Genomic DNA, 21908 nt, shown 5'->3' with positions numbered 1-21908 from the left:
TGTGTTCACAGTGTGTGTGTGTGTTCACTGCTGTGTGTGTGCACTTTGGATGGGATAAATGCAGAGCACTAATTCCGAGTATGGGTCTCCATACTTGGCCACATGTCACGTCACTTCACTTCACTTCAGTGTTCATTGCTCCCTACTCCCTGAGCAGGGGAAATCCATTAAAGTTTACTTCACTTCGGAACATGGGCTGGAATTAGGAAGCCTATTGTAGTAATGTTGTCTCTGGTATTCTGGTCTGTGAGCGTAAATGCGTTCATTGGACGGCGTGGGGCGTGGCTTTGGACGGCGATTGCAGGGAGGGTGGGACGTTCGCTTTCAGTGCTATCAGGCTAAAGTTAGCATTTTCCAAGATCTCCTACTGCACCTTTAATTGGTTAATTTGAAATGGTTTCCCAGAGGTAGGAAGGGCTATAGGGAGGATAATGTGAGCAGACACTGCAGAGAGCGAGAGAAGGGCACATACTTCTCCATTTCCTATTGCCTTGCGGAGCAGCCTGACTGTAATTGTTTGGGAAGCTTCCACGGCTTTACAATAAATCACTACTTGGGAACTCTGTGTTCTGTCTGACAGGATTTGTAGGCATTGTGTGTTTGTATATGTCGGCGAGTCATAAGCCGTGTCTCATTTAGAAGGCTGCGCCCTCCGGAGGTCGCATTCGAAGGCTGCATACATCATCGAGGCTGTCTCATTTCAGAAAAGCAAGTAGGACACTCTGAATGCGACCTTCGAATGCGACCTTCTTTCACGGGAATTCGGAGGATGCATGAGGTGTATCCTTCGCTGCTACAGATAACCCACAATTCTTTGCGTCGCCGTAAACAACCGTTGTTAATTTGAAAAATGCCGGCGCCGGCAGATGTACACACAAGAGCAGATGTGGTGTTCTGTTTACAACTTACCTTAAATCGCCTCGGTAAAAACGGATAAACTTTGTTTTTAATATCCTCCTCCTTTTTTTCTCTAACAGATGTCTGCTGTACGTACGCTGCAGCTCCTCAAACATTGAACAAAATAAAACAAGTAAAAGCATTTTTTTTTTTCAAATTACTTTCCAAATTTAGAAATCATTTTCCTTCATTTAAGTAGTGTGAGAGCGCAACGATGCTCTAAATGTGTTGGCATAGCAACGTGATACTTCCTGTTTCCCCGCCCGCCTGTCCTGCGAAGGCCGTCTCGTTTAATTCTAGGTTGAGGACACTTCGTATATGCATCCTACAGAGGATGCGACCTCCAGAGGATTCGACCTCCGGAGGGCGCAGCCTTCTAAATGAGACACAGCTATAGTGTGTGTGTGTGTATGTGAGAGGGGCAGCAAGAGTTTAAACATGCTCCATTGTGTCCGGTGCTGACCACTTGTAGCCACTGGCTCTCTGAGCGTCTTGACTGGGTGGGGACATCAAAGACCGTGCAAAGGACCAGTGAAAATACATGTTTTTTTTGGAGAGAAGTGTCTGGCTTTTCCATAACTGCATGTTATCCAGCTCCATTTTGTCTGTGCCGCCCATTCTGTGGGGTTAAATCCATGGGTGTCACGATTTTAGAGAGCACATTATAGTGTGACTCTGGACAGTGGTGTGTGATTGTGTTCAAGTCTTGTAACCGAAGCTGACGGCCCTCCCTGCCTGCAGTGTCCTGGACATAGAAGGATCTTATCTCCGCCTTCAGACAAAGGACGATTCAACAGCCCCGGTGTCTGATAACAACAGACTTATGACCCAGCGGAAGGGGGGCGCTGCAGCCGAATGTGATTTCCGTCACTGAAAACAAAATAGATGCAGTTGAGCATCCATTTCTTCTCTGGCTTTGTTTAGACTCAAAATGGGTGTTTATTTTCTCACATCTAATGTTGCACGTTATATCTATAGAATATTGGTTATCATCAGCTGATATTGAATATTTATGGTTATTTATTTTAGAATGCCTTTGCCAACACTCACATAAAGTTAATCTTTAAAAAATGAATTTCCGTATTTCATACTGTACATTGTAATGTTGTGACGCCTAAAGTCACTTGTTGCATTTACAGTAAAACAATTGATTTTACTTTTCAGTGTTTTTAGGTTAGCGAATTTCGACAAAATAGTGTATTTTAATATTGGTCATTTATTAAGTATCGAACATAAAAACAATTCTTGATTTTGCCAGTATCGAGCACAATGTACTGTGCATCCCTAGTCACATACATGTAGTTTAAAATCTGAGTATGTGTGTATGTACTGTGTGTGTGTATATAATAATTAGATATGTGTGTATGTACTGTCTATAGAATATTGGTTATCATCAGCTGATATTGAATATTTATGGTTATTTATTTTAGAATGCCTTTGCCAACACTCACATAAAGTTAATCTTTAAAAAATGAATTTCCGTATTTCATACTGTACATTGTAGTGTTGTGACGCCTAAAGTCACTTGTTGCATTTACAGTAAAACAATTGATTTTACTTTTCAGTGTTTTTAGGTTAGCGAATTTCGACAAAATAGTGTATTTTAATATTGGTCATTTATTAAGTATCGAACATAAAAACAATTCTTGATTTTGCCAGTATCGAGCACAATGTACTGTGCATCCCTAGTCACATACATGTAGTTTAAAATCTGAGTATGTGTGTATGTACTGTGTGTGTGTATATAATAATTAGATATGTGTGTATGTACTGTGTGTGTGTGTATATAATAATTAGATAAATGTATTCTTTTTTTCATTTCATTTATTTATATATGGAATGCAATTGGAGATTTTTGGAATGTTGTCTACAGGAGTGTCTGAAAAGAAAACTCTACATTTCACTCACTTTTTCCTCGTATAGTGCACTGTCACATTTTCTACAGTATATAGTGAAAGAGTGAACAAGACGGCTGTTTTGAACATATGAAATGAATGAATGCATAAAATGTCTGTCTCGCCCCAAAACCAAACCGTATTTGTGCAGTGTCAACGCAGCCTTTCTCACTCCACTGCATTTGTTTCTCCATTAGGCAGCTCAATGAGTATGGGCAAATCATCCGTGCTGTTTGGCAGGAGTTGGCATTTCTGAGTTGTGGGTGAGAACGTGTGTGCGTGTGGAAGAGACTGAGGGAGCAAAGCTGAATGTGTGTGGGAGTGCCAGTCTAGGGCCAGATATACAGCTTTGCAAACTGGACCTTTTTCTGTGGTTCAGTGAGGTCAGTGGGTTCATATAGAGGTCGTGCCCATCCAGCACTCATCCTTGAACTGCAGCAAACGCACAGAGCTTTACAGCCTCCTTTAGCACTGTGCAAGATCAATGGGAGAGTGAGGCCCAGAGATGGCCTGTCTGTGAGAGAAAAAAGTCAGAAAGGAAATGAAACCATACTTCATGAGCTTCCCTGAAAGAAGAGTGAATGGCCTGATTTTTGGCTGCTTACAGGAGATTCTTTGGTTAAATGAAGCAGACTTGTTTGAAAATGAAACTAAACCTTTAAGTCAATTGGATGAAGAGAGACTTTTAATTCGGTGTGTGTGTTAGATGGTCTCCTTGCAGAACAGTTCGAGCATGATCAAACGCTTGGGTCCTGTGCACAGGCAGCGGATCTATCTGTACTCAATTAAAGGCAGGAGTTGAGCTGAGTGAATGAATGCTGAAGCAGTAGCAGGCCTGCAATACCTCGGGGGCAAAGAACACATGACTAGACCGCTGCTCTTCCTCTCTCCCTTTGTCTCTTTCTCGTTTGCTTTGCTGTGGCAGTGAAAATGGAAAAAAGCCACTGTTTAAACTTTATCCAGATAACCTCTTTATCAGCCATCAGCCAGGGGAACCCTAAAAGAGAATGTTAAATGCTCTTAATTTATTGCTTTGCTTACTGGATGAATTAAGATTTAGTTTTTATATTTTTATTATTTTATTTTTTTCTTTATTGCTTGATTGATTGAAGCAATGTTTTCTAAACCGGGATAATGAAGCTCTATTTTTTTTTATTATTAAAAATAGATAAAAAAATGTAATCAATATTGATAATTTTTTTAATTAATGTGTTGAATAGCATATTAGATTTTTGCTTTGGTATCAAAATTGGTTTCAAGTTTCACTGGTTTTTGGTATTGGTGACTGAATTTTACCTTACCTTAAAGAAGAATTACAATAGACTTAAATATTTTACTGTCTTATTATAGGTAACTTGCTATTATTGTCCCATCTTATTTCTCCACAAACTTTCCTTTCTTTATTTGCCTCTGCAGATCCTGCCACGCCCTATTCCCACATTTTCTGCGGAGTATCAGGAACAGAATCTGGGAAGCCCACTGGCTGACCTGCAGCAGTTCTTCACTGGCAAGCTTTATGTCCTTGTGTACCAGCTAAAGCTGCCAGCTGAAGAACTGTTGTGGTTGGCTCTTTCCTGGCACGTCAGCACAGAGATGGCGATGCAGAGGTAACGGCATCATTCCAGACAGTCGATGAGGCCGTCTCAACCAATCCTGGATCAGACGGATTTTGTGTCTCCCTCCAGCAGCCAGCTCACGTGAGCTGCCTGAGCTTGGCTATTCGTTATTCTCAGGCATAAACAAAGGCTACCATATGGGGTCCTTGCTGACTCAGCCACATTCCCGGCCCGGTGAGGGTCTCTTGCCCTTATTTGGGTGTGGAGCAGGACAGGAGTGGCATTCTGTGCTCTCAACCGAGCTGACAGAGGTGGCCATCTTGCTGTTCTGATGTAGCAAATGGTGGACCTGATGTTTAGTGGGCGGAAACATTAAGTACTACTGAAAGTAGTGTTCTTATAGATGTTTCCATGCATTCTGGAGACATGCCCAGGCTTTGACGTGTTTGTGTGTTGAAAGTTGCAGAGATCCTCCAGGGAACAAATGATGAAAGACTGCAGAGCGTATGAAACTTCCTCTTTCCCTTTCGAGGCCATTCTATGGCGTAAATATGATTTTGTGTGTGTATGTGTGTTTATGTGCTTGTGTATGTACGCATCTAACCTTTGTCACACACACAGCTCTGCCTATATACACATCCTCATCACGTCAACTGACCTTAGGCAAGCCGTAAATTCCTCAAGGTCAACTTCTTCAGCACAGAAAACAGGATATGAAAATGCATCCCTCTAAATCCTCCCAGCCAGATGAAAACTGAGAATATTCTAGGTATTTAGCAGACCCAGATGCCGCGTGCCGGAAATGTGCTCTCCGTTCCTCTCCCTCCAAACGTCTACAAGATCATGCCACTCTCTCACCAAGTTCTCATACGTCACACAGTTTTGCACATGTAATCATACCTTCTCTCGAGGGCTTCTTCAGGTCATGGGCGACGATCGCCTACGTGATCCGCTCTAGTCTAATGTCAATCTGTCCACAAGTGCATTAAAAGATTGTTGAGGGTTGCCGTCTCAGCTGCTCTTAAAGAAACGGCACACATAAGAAGCTCGGCCTGTCTGTGTTGCAGGTGTACTTAGGCCGTGGATAGTACAGTATGCTACTGTCAGAACCTCCTGCTTTAACCCTCTTTAAAGTCAGACGGTAAGGGTTAACAGCTACATTTAGATTAGATTACTATGAAGGTCCAAATAAGCATACCTTCAGTATGGACAAAGTGTGACTGAATGATGAGATGCTCAAATAAAGAAGTAAAATGGCTTTGGGGTAGACTTGCCTTGTTTATTTTTACTTAAAATGAAATGTGTGACTTATTTTGTTGTGGTTCTAAATTTTCTATGAATGTGAACATGATTTCTACATCCTAGTTTTTCTTGTATTTTTGAAAGATTTACAAGGTCGAGATTCAATTTAGTGTAGTAGGTTATGGTTAATCTTCTTATGTTGGAGCCGTTTTACAACTAGGCCTTGTATTCAAAAAGGTCACTTTCAAGGCTCTTTCCCACCAGTTAATACAGTGGTACTAATTGATTTAACTGCTAACTGTGAAACAAAACACTCTTAAATCTAAATATAATTATTCAGGGAATTATTTTTCATTGAAGCGTGCCTGTCAAAGCATTCTTTGAAGGGACAGGCCAAATGGCAACATCTGTTGCACACTACGATCCCCCATAGACTAACTACTGATTAGATATGTCAATGCTGTTTGTTTGTTTTTGTTTGGTTGTTTGCTCTCATACGAGGTACAAGTTGAAATATTTTTTTGCGTACATCTTGTTGAACTGGAACATTCCTTGAATGTGAGACAGGTCACAGAGCCCTTTTGGTTTAATTAAGCTTGAGCTTGAAAGGGCCCCACAAGTTCAAAATAATCCCAAATGGCTGAGGTCAGATACCTCACAGTTACTTTGCACCTGGGTGAAAGGTGCTCAGATCACCCGCCAGGGATCTTCCATGTTCTTTCAACTCTTTAGATAATGTTCAAACTGAACAGGGCCGAAACCACACATACTGTACAATGGACCGTTTTGCATTCAGGAGGAGTCTGATATCTCATTTATAAAGATGTATAATGTTCTTATATTTGAACATATAATAGATTCCAAAGTGTTCTTATAAACGTCTCTATGCACAAAAAAGAAAAAGACATGGTCTTGTTTCTGTACAACATGTGCAGGCATATACTATTAGCATTGTTATTATTATTTTCAGAAGATCAGTTTTGTCAAATGTGATAAAATTCATGAAAATTTGGATCAAGTCCAATTGTATGTGTTTTATAAATGAGGCCCTTGAAGTTATTATATATTTTTTCTTATAGATTGTTTTTTTCACTAAGGGTAAGCAGTTGCATCTGGAACAACTTGTTCAGACTTTAATTCAATTTAAATTGGAATGGACATAGGAATTTAAGATTAATTGGTACTCCATGTTTCACATTCATTCACACAAAATCTGTTCACGAAACAGAAGTCCATTCGGGTGGACTGATGAAACATTTATCTCCACATGGACTGCTTGGACACAAGCGAGAGAGAACAGATCCAGACTTGGTGCAAAGGGGTTTTACAACTCGTCTAAATTCCTCCCGTCCGCAGGGTTAAAGCTGCTTAACCAGATTACCTTGAGTTCCAGGCAAGCCGGAGATCATTCACCTGACGAAACATCCGTGTCGCAACACCGTTCCAGCATCCCGCAATCCTGCCTGACCTTTGCTCTTAGGCATGTGGCATGCCGGTGGCTTTTCGCTTTTACCGGGTCAATGTGCCGCAGGCTGCCTGTTGCACAGCGAGTGTCATGTAACCTGTCTGACTGGCAAGTGGCTCAATGTGTAATTCAGTACCGTACAATGGCCTCAAGAGACTGAGCGTGATTCATGGTAACTGTTCAGTCTTATAGGCAGGAAGAAAACCAGGAAGAGTCACATGGAATGTAGGGCTGTCATTCTCATTTATACACTACAGGGCTCCATATTTATATATCTGCATCCCACCTGATCTTTACAGCTCATGTCATTGACACTCACTGCCTTTGGCCCAGATTTCCAGCGTCTAAATGTTCCTCATTTGTTTAAATCAGTGCTGACGTACATGACCTCTCCTTTTACTTCTTTTCAGTGTGCATTAAAGGGATAGTTCACCCAAAAATCATTTACTCAACTGAATGTAGTTCCAAACCTGTATGACTTTTTTTCCATGGAACACAGCATGAAAATAATGATTTTTTAATAAGCTTAAAGCACCATAAAAGTGGTTCGTAGACCTCTCCAATCATTTAGTCTGATTAACTCCACCCCTTTCTTACAATTGCCTGCAAGCTTGCATTCAGATCTGCCTCCATTTTCATCAATAACCGACTGGACAGAAGCAAGTCCCGGCCTACATTTTTTCTTTCATTTCATTTGGATGAACGTCACTATATGGAAGAAAAAAAATCTGTCTCTACTTTTATTTCATTGCGACTTCACAATTTAATCAATCAGAATCCTCTAGCTTTTATATATCATGTGAGTAATATGTGTAATTTGCGATTAACATGTTTGTGGGTTCTGTGTTAATAACCTGACACAAATAAATGCATATTTGAGCACTCGAACCTCACCTTTCTTCCTGTAAATGGGGACATTTGTAGGGGCTTCAACTCCCAGTCGAAAAACAAGTGGCCCTCTCACCAGGTCCATGTTCAGGCCCTGTGATTACAGCCGCTCCCCACAGTCTGGTGATTCCATTAGATGGTGCTGGAAAATCCCATATGCAGGGTGTCTGTTGGCTGGATGACTCAGAGCATATGTACACCCACCAATGTATGAGTAAGTAACTGGCCTCCCTGTTAAATGGAGCAGTGTGATACATATAGCAGCACGCAGCCGGCGGATCCAGAAATAGCCAGGGGAGAGACCTTATTAGGAAAATCCTAGAATGAAAAGGTGAAAAAATTGATTAAAGGAGTACATTTCTGAGTAGTAAGTAGAATGGATGGAGAACAGGAAGAACAAAAATGTAGGGAAAAAATAAGAGGCAGTTAAAATTCATTGTGAATTATTAATCTGTCATCTCTGTACCTAATCACAGCAGTGACGTCATCACAGGTCCTGTCCACCAGACGATGATTACCGGACAACCTGACAATGTTAATCCTCTTTTAAGACTTAAGTCTATACCACTAAGTATGCGTATTCAGCTTTTGTTTAGCTTGAAAGGTCTAATATATATATATAAATAATTATAATTATATATAAATTTATAAAAACATTAAAAATGTTATATGCATAATTATACTTTTATACAAAAGATCTGCAGAAACTGGAAAATTTAGAAAAAATAATTGTGCAAATGTAATTTTTTATTTTTATTTTTTTGGAAATTGCATTTAAAACACACTTGGCTATGTAAAATATATGTTAAATGTCTTTAAAGTATCTTGTGGGTCAGTTTAAATACCACCACTCATTCCACCACGCCACTGACATGCAGAGACAATAAATATAAAGCTGTTCTGCAGCAGTGCGGTTTGAGGAATGTATGTAGTTCCTGTTTCCTCGTGAGGAGTTCAGTGTGTCCATGTGAACAGGGTGACATGACATCCAAAGGCAGCATGGCATGGGGCCTAGTGCTATTGTTTAATGAAAAAGGAACAGTGGCGTTTCCCACACTGGCTCATTGTTGCTCTCAGCTGATCTGTCTCAACGGGCTGAGGCCTGTCAAAGCCTGCATTTAGGTAAGTAAAGCTATTTAAGCAATAACATATGAGGAAGAATGCTGTTAGGCACGAGGCTGTTGTACAATACTGCTGATAGAACAAAAAGACGATTGTAAGATATCGCTGCGGTACAACAAATTAATATTGAGTAACTTACATTTTACAGATGGTATTGCCAGTTATTTTGTCTATGTTTGTTAAACAAAATAGTTCCTAACCAGCGACAACAAGCAACACATAGTACAGGCGATTTTCATGAATGAGTCAGTGTTTATGAATGAATCGTTTGATTAAATGATTCAATGACTCACTCATAAAGACAACACGTTTTGTGTAGTGAAGGGAGAAACGAACCTTTTCGAAGCTTTGAATCAATTGAACCAATTGCTTTGCAAAATGATTAACTGTTTCGAAGAACTCAAAGCACCACATGCCCGTGTATGGAAGCATATAGGTAGCAAAATTCAAATGCAATATGCATTATGCAAAATGGCAATGCAGTATTCAAAATGACAACGCAATATTCAAAATGGCTATGTTTTTATGTTGCAAAGTTTGTTGCAAAAGGAAAATGAAAATGAAATTATATAATTTACATTTGCCATTTCCAACAGTAGTCTTAATATGTAAACTGAATACAAATTTTAACGCTTTATGTTGCAAAATGAAAATGAAAATATATAACAAATTGATTTGATATTTTCATCATGATGCCGTGGGATATTTGTAGCAAAATTCAGTGCGGCTTTGAAAATGCATTCCGAGCTGACCACGCCCACCCTCCGTCAATCATTGCTTCAAGGCAGGGATTGGCGGAAGCGTGTTACACTTGGATCGTTCGAAACATGGCGGCTCGAGATCTGATAAGATCTTTGAATTCACTGGCAGATGAAGTATCCAGGAACATGTTGAAGAGATGAATTGTAATGCTTGTAATGTCCATTTATAGTCTTTACACAGCAGCTTGGCTCCTTAAATGTTTAAAAACCAGCTAATTTCAAGATGCTGACGTCACGTGGGTCACCCGCAGTGCAAGATGCTCAAAGCTCAAGATGTTCGGTTTGACGTTCGATCGGTCGGTCGGTCGTTCGAACGTTTGATTTTAGCATGGAGTACGCTTCATATATTTCTCTGTTCACGCTCCACTTCATCTGCCAGTGAATTCAACGATCTTATCAGATCTCGAGCCGCCATGTTTCGAACGATCCAAGCATAACACGCTTCTGCCAATCCCTGCCTTGAAGCAATGATTGACGGAGGGTGGGCGTGGTCAGCTCGGAATGCATTTTCAAAGCCGCACTGAATTTTGCTACAAATATCCCACGGCGTCATGATGAAAATGCAATCCGAAGTGTTCTAACTGTTAGTTTAAATGCATTTAGGACAAATAGCATTTAAATGATCATTTTGCTACCATTTCTGCTTGGACATGTTATACATATCAAATCAATTTGTGTTATATATTTAAATTTTAATTTTGCAACATATAAAGCGTTAAAATTTGTATGCAATTTACATATTAAGACTACTGTTGGAAATGGCAAATGTAAATTATATAATTTAATTTTCATTTTCTTTTTGCAACAAACTTTGCACGTATGGGTAATGGAAAATGTAAATTTAAATACAGAAATACATTGCCATTTTGAATATTGCGTTGCCATTTTGAATATTGCATTGCCACTTTGCATATTGCATTTTAAATTGAATTTCGCTACCTATATGCTTCCATACCCGTGATGCCTGCTGGTCAAAACTGTGTAAATGCATCAAAAACTCAGGCCATAACAGGCATAAAAACAGCTTTTACAAACCCATTGCAATTGTTTTAAATGTTTTTAAATTATTGTTATTATTGATTTGCAAGGCTTGTTTTTGTTTTATGGAGCGCTTGTCTAAACAGGCCAGTAAGACTACTACTACTACTACTACTACTCATCTTTTTAATTACACAAATGTCTCATTAAAAATGTCTACAAATTGATAAAACTGACCCAAGATCAGGTAAAAACCATACTAGATGTCAATGAACTCGCATGATTCATGGGTTTACAGAGATCGCCCCCCAACGGCAAACCATTGAAATTTCGAAACGTTTTGAAACAGTTATGTCATAAAGAAGCCTTGTTTACTGAAATCAAATTACTTTGGCAGTTTTAAACCACTGTTTCGAAACGAATGATTTGCAAATGTTTCAAAGCTTCACGAAACAGTGCTTTGAAAGCACCCATCAGTAGTTTTGTGTTCCTACATGAATCAGCATTTTGAATGAATTGTTTGAATGAATGATTCAATGACAAACTCTTTGAGTAGTTAAAAAGTATATTACATATTGTATGATTGTTTGTTGCATGAATTTTTTTAATTCACCATGTTGTCATTTTTATGCTACCAGCTTCAGTTTCATTGATTCACTGCCTTTCACAAAACCTCTCCCATGGCCTCATGGGATAGTAAAGTGAATTAATCAGTGTTTTTAAACAAATCTGTTGAATGAATGATTCAATGACTCATGCATAAAGACAGTCACTTGTCGCCACCTACTGGCTTAACAATGTAACCTGCGGAAATAATCAAGTAAAATCTCTACCACTAATGTATATGCTGACAATCTGTCTGGAACACACAGACAGCTCAGCCAATCAAATTCAAGGACGAAACTGGAAATGACAAATTCAAGGACTGTTGTAATGGGCTATGATGTTAGCTAACTGTTGCAAATACCATCGTACATCCGAGTTTTAGAGCCAAAATGAGCCCAGACTTGCATATTTGAAGAAACTGTTCATAGCTGTATGTAAATGCATGTAAGATTTTTCTATAACCAGAGCAGCTTTTTAATAATAGATTGCAACAAAGCTTGTTTTCTTCATTTTTTTTAAAGCTCTCTGGCATTCCCACACGCACGCGCCCTCAAATTCTCTCACACTCTTTCTCTTTCTTGTGGCTAATTGACCCATTTTTCTAGGGGAGAGGTTTGCGTTTGATTCATGGAAGGTCAGTGAGTGCGTTTGGGTGGGTCTGCAGTCTAAGATGTTGGTACAAGCTCTCTGAGGCCCTCACCTGAGACCTTCGCATGCATTCATCCATACCCCAATGTCCATGGGATGTGTATATTTATTTTTATGTTATTTATAGCCATTCCTGTGAACCATGACAAGTATACATGCCTTTGTTCACCTGTGAAGACTTACCTGACAGGAACATAGCCACTGGAGCACAGGAATGTTCAGTATGAGGCACAACTTTTTGAGAAACTGCACTAATCCAGGTCCTGACCTCTGATTATTCCCAAGAACATGGATTTCTGCCACACCCTCATGTGGTTAAGCAACAATGGGGTTGAATTTGATATTACATCATTAAACTGAGTTGTCCACCTATTTGTTTTTCATTCAGGGGATCTTAAGGTGGAGTTAATGTGTTGCGATGACTCCAGAATCACATGACTCAAATTCCTTAGAAACATTTCTACATAAACACAGAAGATGTGTTTTTCCACAGCTTCCCTGCTGCCCGCATTCTTGCGAGCGGACTGTTTAGTGGACCTTTTGCTCTGGCTCTCTGCATGGAGGAATGTGATAATGCATCCTAGCTTTGGCTTAGCTCTGTGGCTGGCCGCCTCGGTCTTTGGCTTCCCAACACGTGTCTGGCTCTGACTCCGCTCCGGCCGACCTGCAGGACCTGAGAACGCTACACACTGCGCACTACCCCGAGAGATCTCCTTCTCCAGCGTCACACTAGCAGCACGTTTAACGACAGCTGCATCACTCATGTGGCCAAATGTCAAAGGCCTGAGCGAGCGGCGTGTGTCGGTGAGGTGGGGTTTATGATGGAATGTCTGTGAGGTTACAAAGTTCAGGTTTTGAGGCCGGACACATTAAATGAGATTTATGTGAAGAGGATTTGCTGGCCCGCTCTGTTGAATCCAGCATCTTAAGAGGGCTTCAAAGATGCTACTGTAGGACTTAACTGAAGCACACTTTGTAAAACATTGGTAATACGTTGTAACAGTACCATACAGTACATGGTTTTGGTTTCATTGAAAATGAAAGCAGGAAATGCAAATCTGACACTATTTTTTCTTCCTATTGTTGTTGCTTTTTTCACAACAGTGGAATTACACTACTTTTTGATCTTTGTGTATTTTTGCAGTACAACATTTTTTACCCTGAATCAAGATCTATTTCAGAAGATTCTATTATTTTATCCAGGGCTTAGCTACCTGATGATTTTGGAATAAATTACGTAAAATGCAGTTGATCATAGTTTATCAAGAATTCAAATTACAATTTACCATAAAGAGATTTGCCGAAAAAGGAGGTTTGTATTTGTGCAACAGTTCATTCAGTAAATCTTAGCTGTGTCCCAATTCAGAGGCTGCAACCTTCGAAGTCTGCAATGGTAGAACCTAACTATAAAATCAAATCTTAGTAAGATGTAAGTCATAATTTAAACAGCTTTAAAGTTTTGTGTTGTTGTTGTTTTTCATTTAAGTTTTTTTTTACATTTGTACATTTGTATTATTAGATATTAGACTAAGTTTAAACCAAATACTTACATATAAAAGTGTAATCCGGCATTTTCTCTCAAAAAGTCCTGTCATCATTGGCGCAATGAATCTCGGGATAGTCTGGGCCACAAAGTATCCATTAGTTGTATCCTTTGTTGCCTGGGAAATGAAGGATGCAGTTCAAGGCCGCATTTGAAGGAGTCTTCAAATTGGGATGGCCTTTGTCATGCCAGTTGATGGAATTTGTTTTCAAATGCAGTCTTCGAAGGCTTCTGAATTGGGACAGAGCTCTTGACGGAGAGAATGGCGGATGGCAAACGAAGCTTCTCAATGCAGCAGTTTGATTGGCTATTTGAGCTGTCACTCATTTATCTGTCGTAAGGTCAATTTTAAGTCAGATAAAGACCAAAATCTAATAAATTTAGTTTCAATAACATTTAAAAAACGAAATAAAATGTGACAACAATAAGCCCAAAGTATACTTCATGTCCATGTTTTGCTCTTGCTCGCAGACAGTCTATGCTACGTAATTTTCGCCATTAGCTGATGTCTATGCACATTACCTATGTGCAGAGTAATTTTTGCATCCATGTGAACTTGTGCGCAGACAACCGTGCATGTACGAGTGTTTTGAATGCTCAAAAACAATGGTCCGTTAAGCCCCAAAAATACTTTCATTTTGATGCAAACGGTTAGCATATGCGAACTGACAAACGCATAGACCTTTAAGCTCAAATCATGCAGAAGCATAGTATTTTTCAGGATGGTCCAGTTCAAGAGTAAACAATTTGTTATTCACCAATTATCATCCACTTCACCATGACACTCTATTCCTGCACTTGCAATGGCTGTAGGAAGCATTATGACAGGTTTGACGTCAGTCAATTGGTTCTTGTAAGGCTTTTGACCCTCTTTTGATCAAAATTTGGATGTATCTTTTTAAATTTCATATTTAGCAGAGCTAGTATATGGCACCCTGCAAAATGACACCTGTGCACAGATCACTGTGGGTGTTTTGGCAGTACAGAGGGTGACCTGTCTGTGTGTTAAGTAATGCTGTGCTTAGAGAGTATTATGACCAGACTCTTTAGCGATAATGCTTTGGCCCGTGGAGTGTCCGTGCTGTCTGTCATAGATGCAGGTCTCTAAAGTCCGAAGAGGTTAAAGAGCATTTACTGTTGAGAGTTGGACCGTCTGATTCTGTGGCCATCCCAGAATATCCCGGTCAGCTGGTCTCCCTGAGTGACTGAGCTTATAGAATAGCTCGTCCCACATGATGGTGGGAAGGTGGCTGTGTCAGCAGGCACTCAGTGTGAGATTGTGCGCTCATGTGCCCTTTGTACTGCCTGCTATGCGCGGTGGTATGTATCTAAAGGTCGAGGGAGGTACATGAAGCTCCAGCGGGGAGATATCGGGCCACTCGTTGCCCTGGATCCCAAAGGCCAACATGACACTGTCAACTCTGAATTCATTATCCTGTCAGGAGTTTGTATCTTACAGTATTATATCAGGGAACTCAGATTAGTGTCGTATCAAGTTTTCTTGTATATATGATCGCATAAAATGGACTTTTAAGTGAGTTACTGTTTAGTGACAGATGGCATACTATTTAGAGAGGCATTCTGGGGTTAAGTGAGTTGCTCAAGGGAGCAATAGTCACAGATCAGGTTTGTGATCCCAATAACTCTCCAGTCACCCTTATTTAGGAAATCTTGGTGGTTACCACCACCTTCATCTTTGGATATAGGCAGAGGCAGACAAAGTACTCAACTCCATTACTTGAGTGAAAGTACAGATACCGCTGGTCAAATATTACTCCATTACAAGTAAAAGTTGTAAAGACAGATTCTTACTTAAGTAAAAGTACAGAAGTACTTGCTTTTAAAAGTACTTAAGTACCAAAAGTAAATTTCTTTTTTATGTCAATGCACTGTTTTATTGTTGTAAGTAATACTTGCAATACTTCTGAAGCTTCCTATCTATCTATCTATCTATCTATCTATCTATCTGTCTGTCTGTCTGTCTGTCCGTCCATCTATCGTTTTATCATTCTATCGTTCTATATATCTGTCTATCTAAGAGTTCCTAACACACATGCCCTGTCGGCTGAAAGCAGAGCACAGGATGTGTGAAAAGGCCACAGAAAATGGGCTCCCTGAAGGGGAATGGCGTCTCGGATACCACTTCCTCTCCTAACACAGGATGTTTCCTACAGTTTCATGTAGTGTCAGGCCAGCACAGTGTGTCACATTATGACAAGGCTGGATGAGGGTAACACACACACACACACACATCGCCATGGCTTAATGCTGACAGACCAGTCACCTGGCTGTTCCTGGGTGCTCTCCTCATCTCTTTATGAATACAGGATCACAGCTTAATTCTGAGCCCAGCAGTGAGTGTTACATTACACGAGCGGATTGCTGATACATTTTCAATATTCAGGTTTTCATTTGTTCATAGAATCGTTTTGATGTAGGACATGCCGTTCTCCACGTGGCCGCACACGCACAATGCAGCATGCGTGGGTGAACTGACGCAGTCTCCATGACTCACTCTGACACCAAACCTCACTTACAGCATCATTAATGTCCTTCTGCGTCTGTGGCAGGTGAGCAATCACAGAGCTGCACAGATCAGACCCGCTTACAGCTCCACTGCAGGATTCTTTAAACAGCCATGAAGAGCTTGAGAAATCAACTGATCTTAGCAAAGAGAACTTTTTTTTTTTTTTTTAAACAAAAATGTCATTGTTCTTTAATGAAAGTTACTTTAACATTAACATTTTGGCCTGCTCCAGAAACACATAATATGACCATGCTTTATAGTCATAAATAACCATTTGTGACCCTGGACCACAAAACCAGTCTTAAAGGGATAGTTCACCTAAAAATGAAAATGTTATGTTTATCTGCTTACCCCCAGGGCATCCAAGATGTAGGTGACTTTGTTTCTTCAGTAGAACACATTTGATGATTTTTAACTCCAGCCGTTGCAGTCTATCAGTCGTATAATGCATGGCAATAGTAACAAAATCTATGAGAGTAAAAAAAAACATGCACAGACAAATCCAAATTAAACCCTGCAGCTCATGACGACACACTGATGTCCTAAGACACGAAACGATCGGTTTGTGCCAGAAACCGAACAGTATTTATATCATTTTTTACCTCTAATACACCACTATGTCCAACTGTCTTTGGGCGCGCGCACGGCATCCGGTGCGTGAGGAGTGTACACGCTGGGGTATATTTGTAGCAATAGCCAAAAATACATTGTATGGGTCAAAATTATTGATTTTTATTTTATGCCAAAAATCATTAGGATATTAAGTAAAGATCATGTTCCATGAAGATATTTTGTAAATTTCCTACTGTAAATATATGAAAACTTAATTTTTGATTAGTAACATGCATTGCTAAGAACTTCATTTGGACAACTTTAAAGGCTATTTTCTCAATATTTTTATTTTTTTGCACCCTCAGATTCCAGATATTCAAATAGTTGTATCTCGGCCAAATATTGTCATATCCTAACAAACCATACATCAATGAAAAGCTTATTTATTCAGTTTTCAGATGATGTATAAATTTCAATTTCGAAAAATTGACACTTATGACTGGTTTTGTAGTCCAGGGTCACATTTTAGCCATAAATAACAATTTAAAAAATATATAATAGTTATCTGTAATATCCATTTCAGTGACAGTTTCAACATCCAGAAAATTATTTTTAGTATTATTTTCCTAGTAGTAGTAGTATTTTTATAATGATCTAATAGCAAAAAAAAAAAAAGATCAAGATGGATGATATGCCCTGATTGATGTAAACTTAAAAACCTCCAAATTATGGCATATTTTCTGCTCTGTCACAGGCTTTAAATTAAAAAGTTGTTTGGGTAACACCAAATGTCATAAATCATAAAACACCACAGAAGAGTGAAGCCATTGGAAAAGACACAAGGTCTAAAACCTTTTCATGAACAGTAAAACAGTGTAATATAGGTGCTGTCATTAACATTTTAATCAATGTTATTTACAAGAATATGTTGAAATTGAACATAACACCACTTTCAGGAAAACAAGCAACACCATAATGCTTTTATGCTAGATTCTGGCCTGTACCCATGGCAACATCCTGATAATTCAGCTTTTGGAAGTCTTTTGAGAGATTACAACTTTCATCTTTGATTATGAAGAGCATTCAGAATAAGCCTCAGATATGTCTAGTACCAGATGCAGACTACTGTTAAAATTTTTTGCTGTTAGTAAGAATTTAAAAAAAAAATTATTCAGCAAGGATGCATTAAAATGATTAAAAGTGACAGTAAAACATTTATTTACAAAACTTACATTTACAAAAAAATATATATTTCAAATAAATGCTGTTCTTTTCAACGTTCTATTCATTACATAATCCTGAAAAAAGTATCATAGTTCCACAAAAATATTAAACAGAACAATTTTTTTAACATTAATAATAATAACCAAATCTGTATATTAGAATGATTTCTGAAGGATCATGTGACACTGAAGACTGGAGTAATGACTGCTGAAAATTCAGCTTTGCTATCAAATAGCAAATATATCAAATATATAATTTTAAAAAATATATTAATACAGAAAAGAATTGCAACAATATTTCACAATATTTACCGTTTTTTTTTTTTTTTTTTAATCAAATAAACGCAGTCTAGGTGAACATAAGAGAAATTTTTTTTTTTTTAAATCTTACAGACTCCAAACTTTTGAACGGTGGTCTATCTAGTACTTCTGGAAGCCCGTTTGGTTAGGAAACCTTCAGTATTACTTCTGCAAGATGATATAAGCTTAGCTACTGTACAACTACAGAAACTTATTGAATATTATATACATTCATTACTGCTTTTTAACTAAAAATACACAATAAACCAAATACAATAATTAAGCATTTACTTAAACATTCTTTATTTTGATATAAGGAACAGACATGGACAGAGACATTGACATTCTGAATCTGAAAAGAGTCCTAAATTAAGAGCCAAATAAAGATCTCAAAGTCCACATTGTGGCCAGCAGAGGGCGATACACGGTTTTTAGATAGACTTGGATGGCAGCATCCAATTTTAAACAAAAATACAGAGCAACAGCGTTGACCACGTGAATTCAGGAATGTAAACTTCAGTATATTCTATTATTGTTACAGGAAATGTACAATAAACTCTTAACTTGCACTAAAGCATCTGTAAGAACTCAGCCACGGCCAATATATATCAGATGGCTACAGAATGTGTAACCTTTTTAACAGATCTTATTAATGGCAGATAACCATCCTGTGTTGACCACAAAATGTGTTTTTCACTTTTGAATGTACAGTATGATAGTTAGTCCCATCCTGATTGTTTTGTCCAGAGAATCCACTGCTTACCAATATTGCAGAATCTAATAGGCTGGTACACAATGTTCAGACATGGCTTGTAAAAACCATAATTGCATGTAATTTAGTGTCTAATCCAGGACCGTCTTACAAAATGGCATAATGCAGATGGGTTGTTCCAAACTTTTGTCTCAGCAGGGGCTCGGCACGGGCAGTGCTGCAACACACTCGTTGCGATCCAGCTGTTGGCCACATGTGTGTGATGGGGTCATTGAGTCCATACCCGGCTCTACATCATATCCTTTCTTTCAGAGTTCCTAAGGACCACCATGTTGGGATGAACAGTAGGCGGCTGAAGAACCTCGGCTTTGTCCAGAAGGTTCTAGGCTCTTCTGGTTGTGGATGTAGGGTGAAGATGCTGAGGAAAGCCCTTCTGTGGACGAGAAGGTGGGGCTGCTGGCCCTAATCCTGTTATCCCAGCCTTCTTAATCCAGATCCAGTCAGTCTTTACACCTCTTCAGTCACACAAATACAAACACACTTCCAATAAATACAAATACATCACAGACATCATGGAGGGCATCATGATGATGGGTGTTGAAGGGATCAAGAAAACCATCTTGCATGGAGGGACCGGTGAGAAGCCTAAATTTGTCACAGGAAGCGTCACTGCATCTATAACAGTAGAAACTGTTCCAGGATGTGAGTCATTTCATTGTTTGCCTAACTGAATCTAGAGATCACGTCTTTTTTCATTACACACGTAATAGGTTGTTTTTATGGGATTATATAATCAATTTCAGAGTAGGCAAAGTAGTTTTCTTGTCTCTTTAATGTCATAGTAAGTTGATCACGTCACTTGTAGGGAGTGTGTGGCTTTAAATAAGCAAAAACTATAAGTTCTCATGAGGTATATAGAGATTTTTAGTGCGGAGTACTAGTTTTTTTTAGTTTTTTTGTGTGGATTTAACAGTTGATTTAACCCAAAATAACAAAATTTGGGGCTAAAGCTTTTTTTAACTCTTCCATGTTCCTTACAGGTGACGTTCCATTTCCGCACTGAGCTCTGCAATGATGAGCGTACAGTGATCGATGACAGTAAGAAGGCAGGTATGCCCATGGAAATGGTGATCGGGAACTTGTTTAAACTGGATGTCTGGGAGATTCTGCTCATGTCCATGCACATAGGGGAGGTGGCTGAGTTCTGCTGTGACGTCATTGTAAGTATAATGTGATTTCCCATGTGGTCCCTCCCATTCTCCCTGGTCAGTACCACAAACTACAGAGGTGGAATTAAAAATTATAAATAACTGAATCGTCCAGACTCATCGGACATTGAATTGGATCTAAAGTAAATGGAATCTATCAAACTGAAATTCAAAGACACAAAAATCAATAATAATAATAATAATAATTTTATTGAATACTAATTATTATTAAGTTACTTGTCAATTATTTGTAGTTAAAAACTAGTAATAATTATACGAATTTCCTTGAATTTTATTCCATTTTAATACTACTTCCTCAAATTAATTATTTTCAATTTTACATCCACTTGGCTCCCTCAAATTCAGTTAAATTTCAATTTAAAAGCCATTCTCTTTTCCATTCTCAATGATGCTGAACTTAAATAATTAATATATGTAATATTATATACATGTACCTTACCGTTTAAAAGCTTGGGGTCAGTAAAGTTTTTAATGTTTTTGAAAGAAGTCTCTTGTGCTCACCAGGGCTGTACAGTAAAACCAGTAATATTGTGAAATATTATTACAATTTAAAATAACCATTTTCTTTGTGAATATATTTAAAAATATAGTTTATTCCCGTGATGACAAAGCTGAATTTTCAGCAGAAATAATTCTAATATGTTGATTTGGTCATAACATAACTTTGCTCATAACATTTCTTATTATTATCAATGTTGAAAATAGTTGTGCTGCTTAATATCTTTGTGGAAACTGTGATTTTTTCCCCAGGATTCTTTGATGAATAATAGAATGTTCAAAACAAGAGCATTTGATTGAAACTGAAATTTTTTTGTAACTTTGTCTTTAAGGTAATTTTTGATCAAATTAATGCATTCTTTCTGAATTTATTTTCAAAAAATATTCCTGAACCCAAAACTTTGAACAGTAGAAAATGATCTTAAAAAATTATTCACACCTCACGTTTGAGTGAAGGCCAAATTGTAAACTGACATCATAAACCGATAACCCTTTACACAGTAAATGTGTTCAGATGAGAAATGGTGATTGACATTTCAGTCAGTGACCTTTATGCTTAGCTACAAGCACAAAGTTGTGGAATACCACAGTTCCAGACTGGAGGTTGTCATATGTTAGCCTGACAGAAAGCTTAAATCCTTACAAAATAGGATTAATCTGAGTCTGTTCCACATGGTATAATCATCATTTACAGCTGCCATCCCAGCTCCAGCACCTAAGATACAGTACTGTGGCTCTAACAGTCTCTAGCATTATGGGAATGCCAAGATTGTTAATACAAACACAGTCATGAACACATAAACACACACCTTTAAGCTTTAGAAATGGCTTTTAAAATAATAGTTGGAAATGGAATTATTTGCAGTAACTCCAATAAATGTAACTTTTACCCTGAAAAATGACTTATTTTAGGGATTATAATTAAGTATTGTTTTCCGTGTTTTATGTTCTTTCCTCTATGGCCGAGCAGCACACAGCATCCAATAGTGACAAATTGTATCCAATAGTGGCAAAGAGTCTGCGGCGTATCGCAGTGGGGAAAGATCCAGTGGACTGGCACATTCACACCTGCGGCATGGCCAACATGGTTGCCTACCACAGCCTGGGCTATGATGATTTGGATGAGCTTCAGAAAGAACCACAGCCTCTTTACTTTGTAATGGAACTTCTGAAGGTCCGGAATTTCAGTCACATTGAGAAAAATATTTGCATTCATTTGTAAATGAGCAGATATTTGCATAAACATACTTTCATATTTAATATGGA

General features: G+C 38.6%; 1 protein-coding gene across 2 annotated transcripts in view; it reads left to right on the top strand.

Moving 5' to 3' along the window:
* Positions 1–21908, top strand: part of LOC107744777 (aryl-hydrocarbon-interacting protein-like 1) — a 33765-nt gene that overhangs the window by 10031 nt on the left and 1826 nt on the right. The window contains exons 3-5 of one of the 2 annotated variants that reach the window (XM_016558587.1): positions 19111–19551; positions 19956–20135; positions 21613–21816. In XM_016558587.1, the coding sequence (XP_016414073.1) occupies positions 19540–19551; positions 19956–20135; positions 21613–21816 (396 nt within the window). In that variant the 5' untranslated portion in view covers positions 19111–19539. Of the gene's footprint in view, positions 1–19110; positions 19618–19955; positions 20136–21612; positions 21817–21908 lie in introns of both variants that reach the window. The other variant, XM_016558588.1, reaches the window with a different exon arrangement.

Source organism: Sinocyclocheilus rhinocerous, unplaced genomic scaffold (genome assembly GCF_001515625.1).
Source record: "Sinocyclocheilus rhinocerous isolate Xijiao unplaced genomic scaffold, SAMN03320098_v1.1 scaffold738, whole genome shotgun sequence".
Lineage (NCBI taxonomy): Eukaryota > Metazoa > Chordata > Actinopteri > Cypriniformes > Cyprinidae > Sinocyclocheilus > Sinocyclocheilus rhinocerous.
Note: the sequence above shows the minus strand (reverse complement) of the source record. Positions and strands in the feature narration are given on the sequence as shown.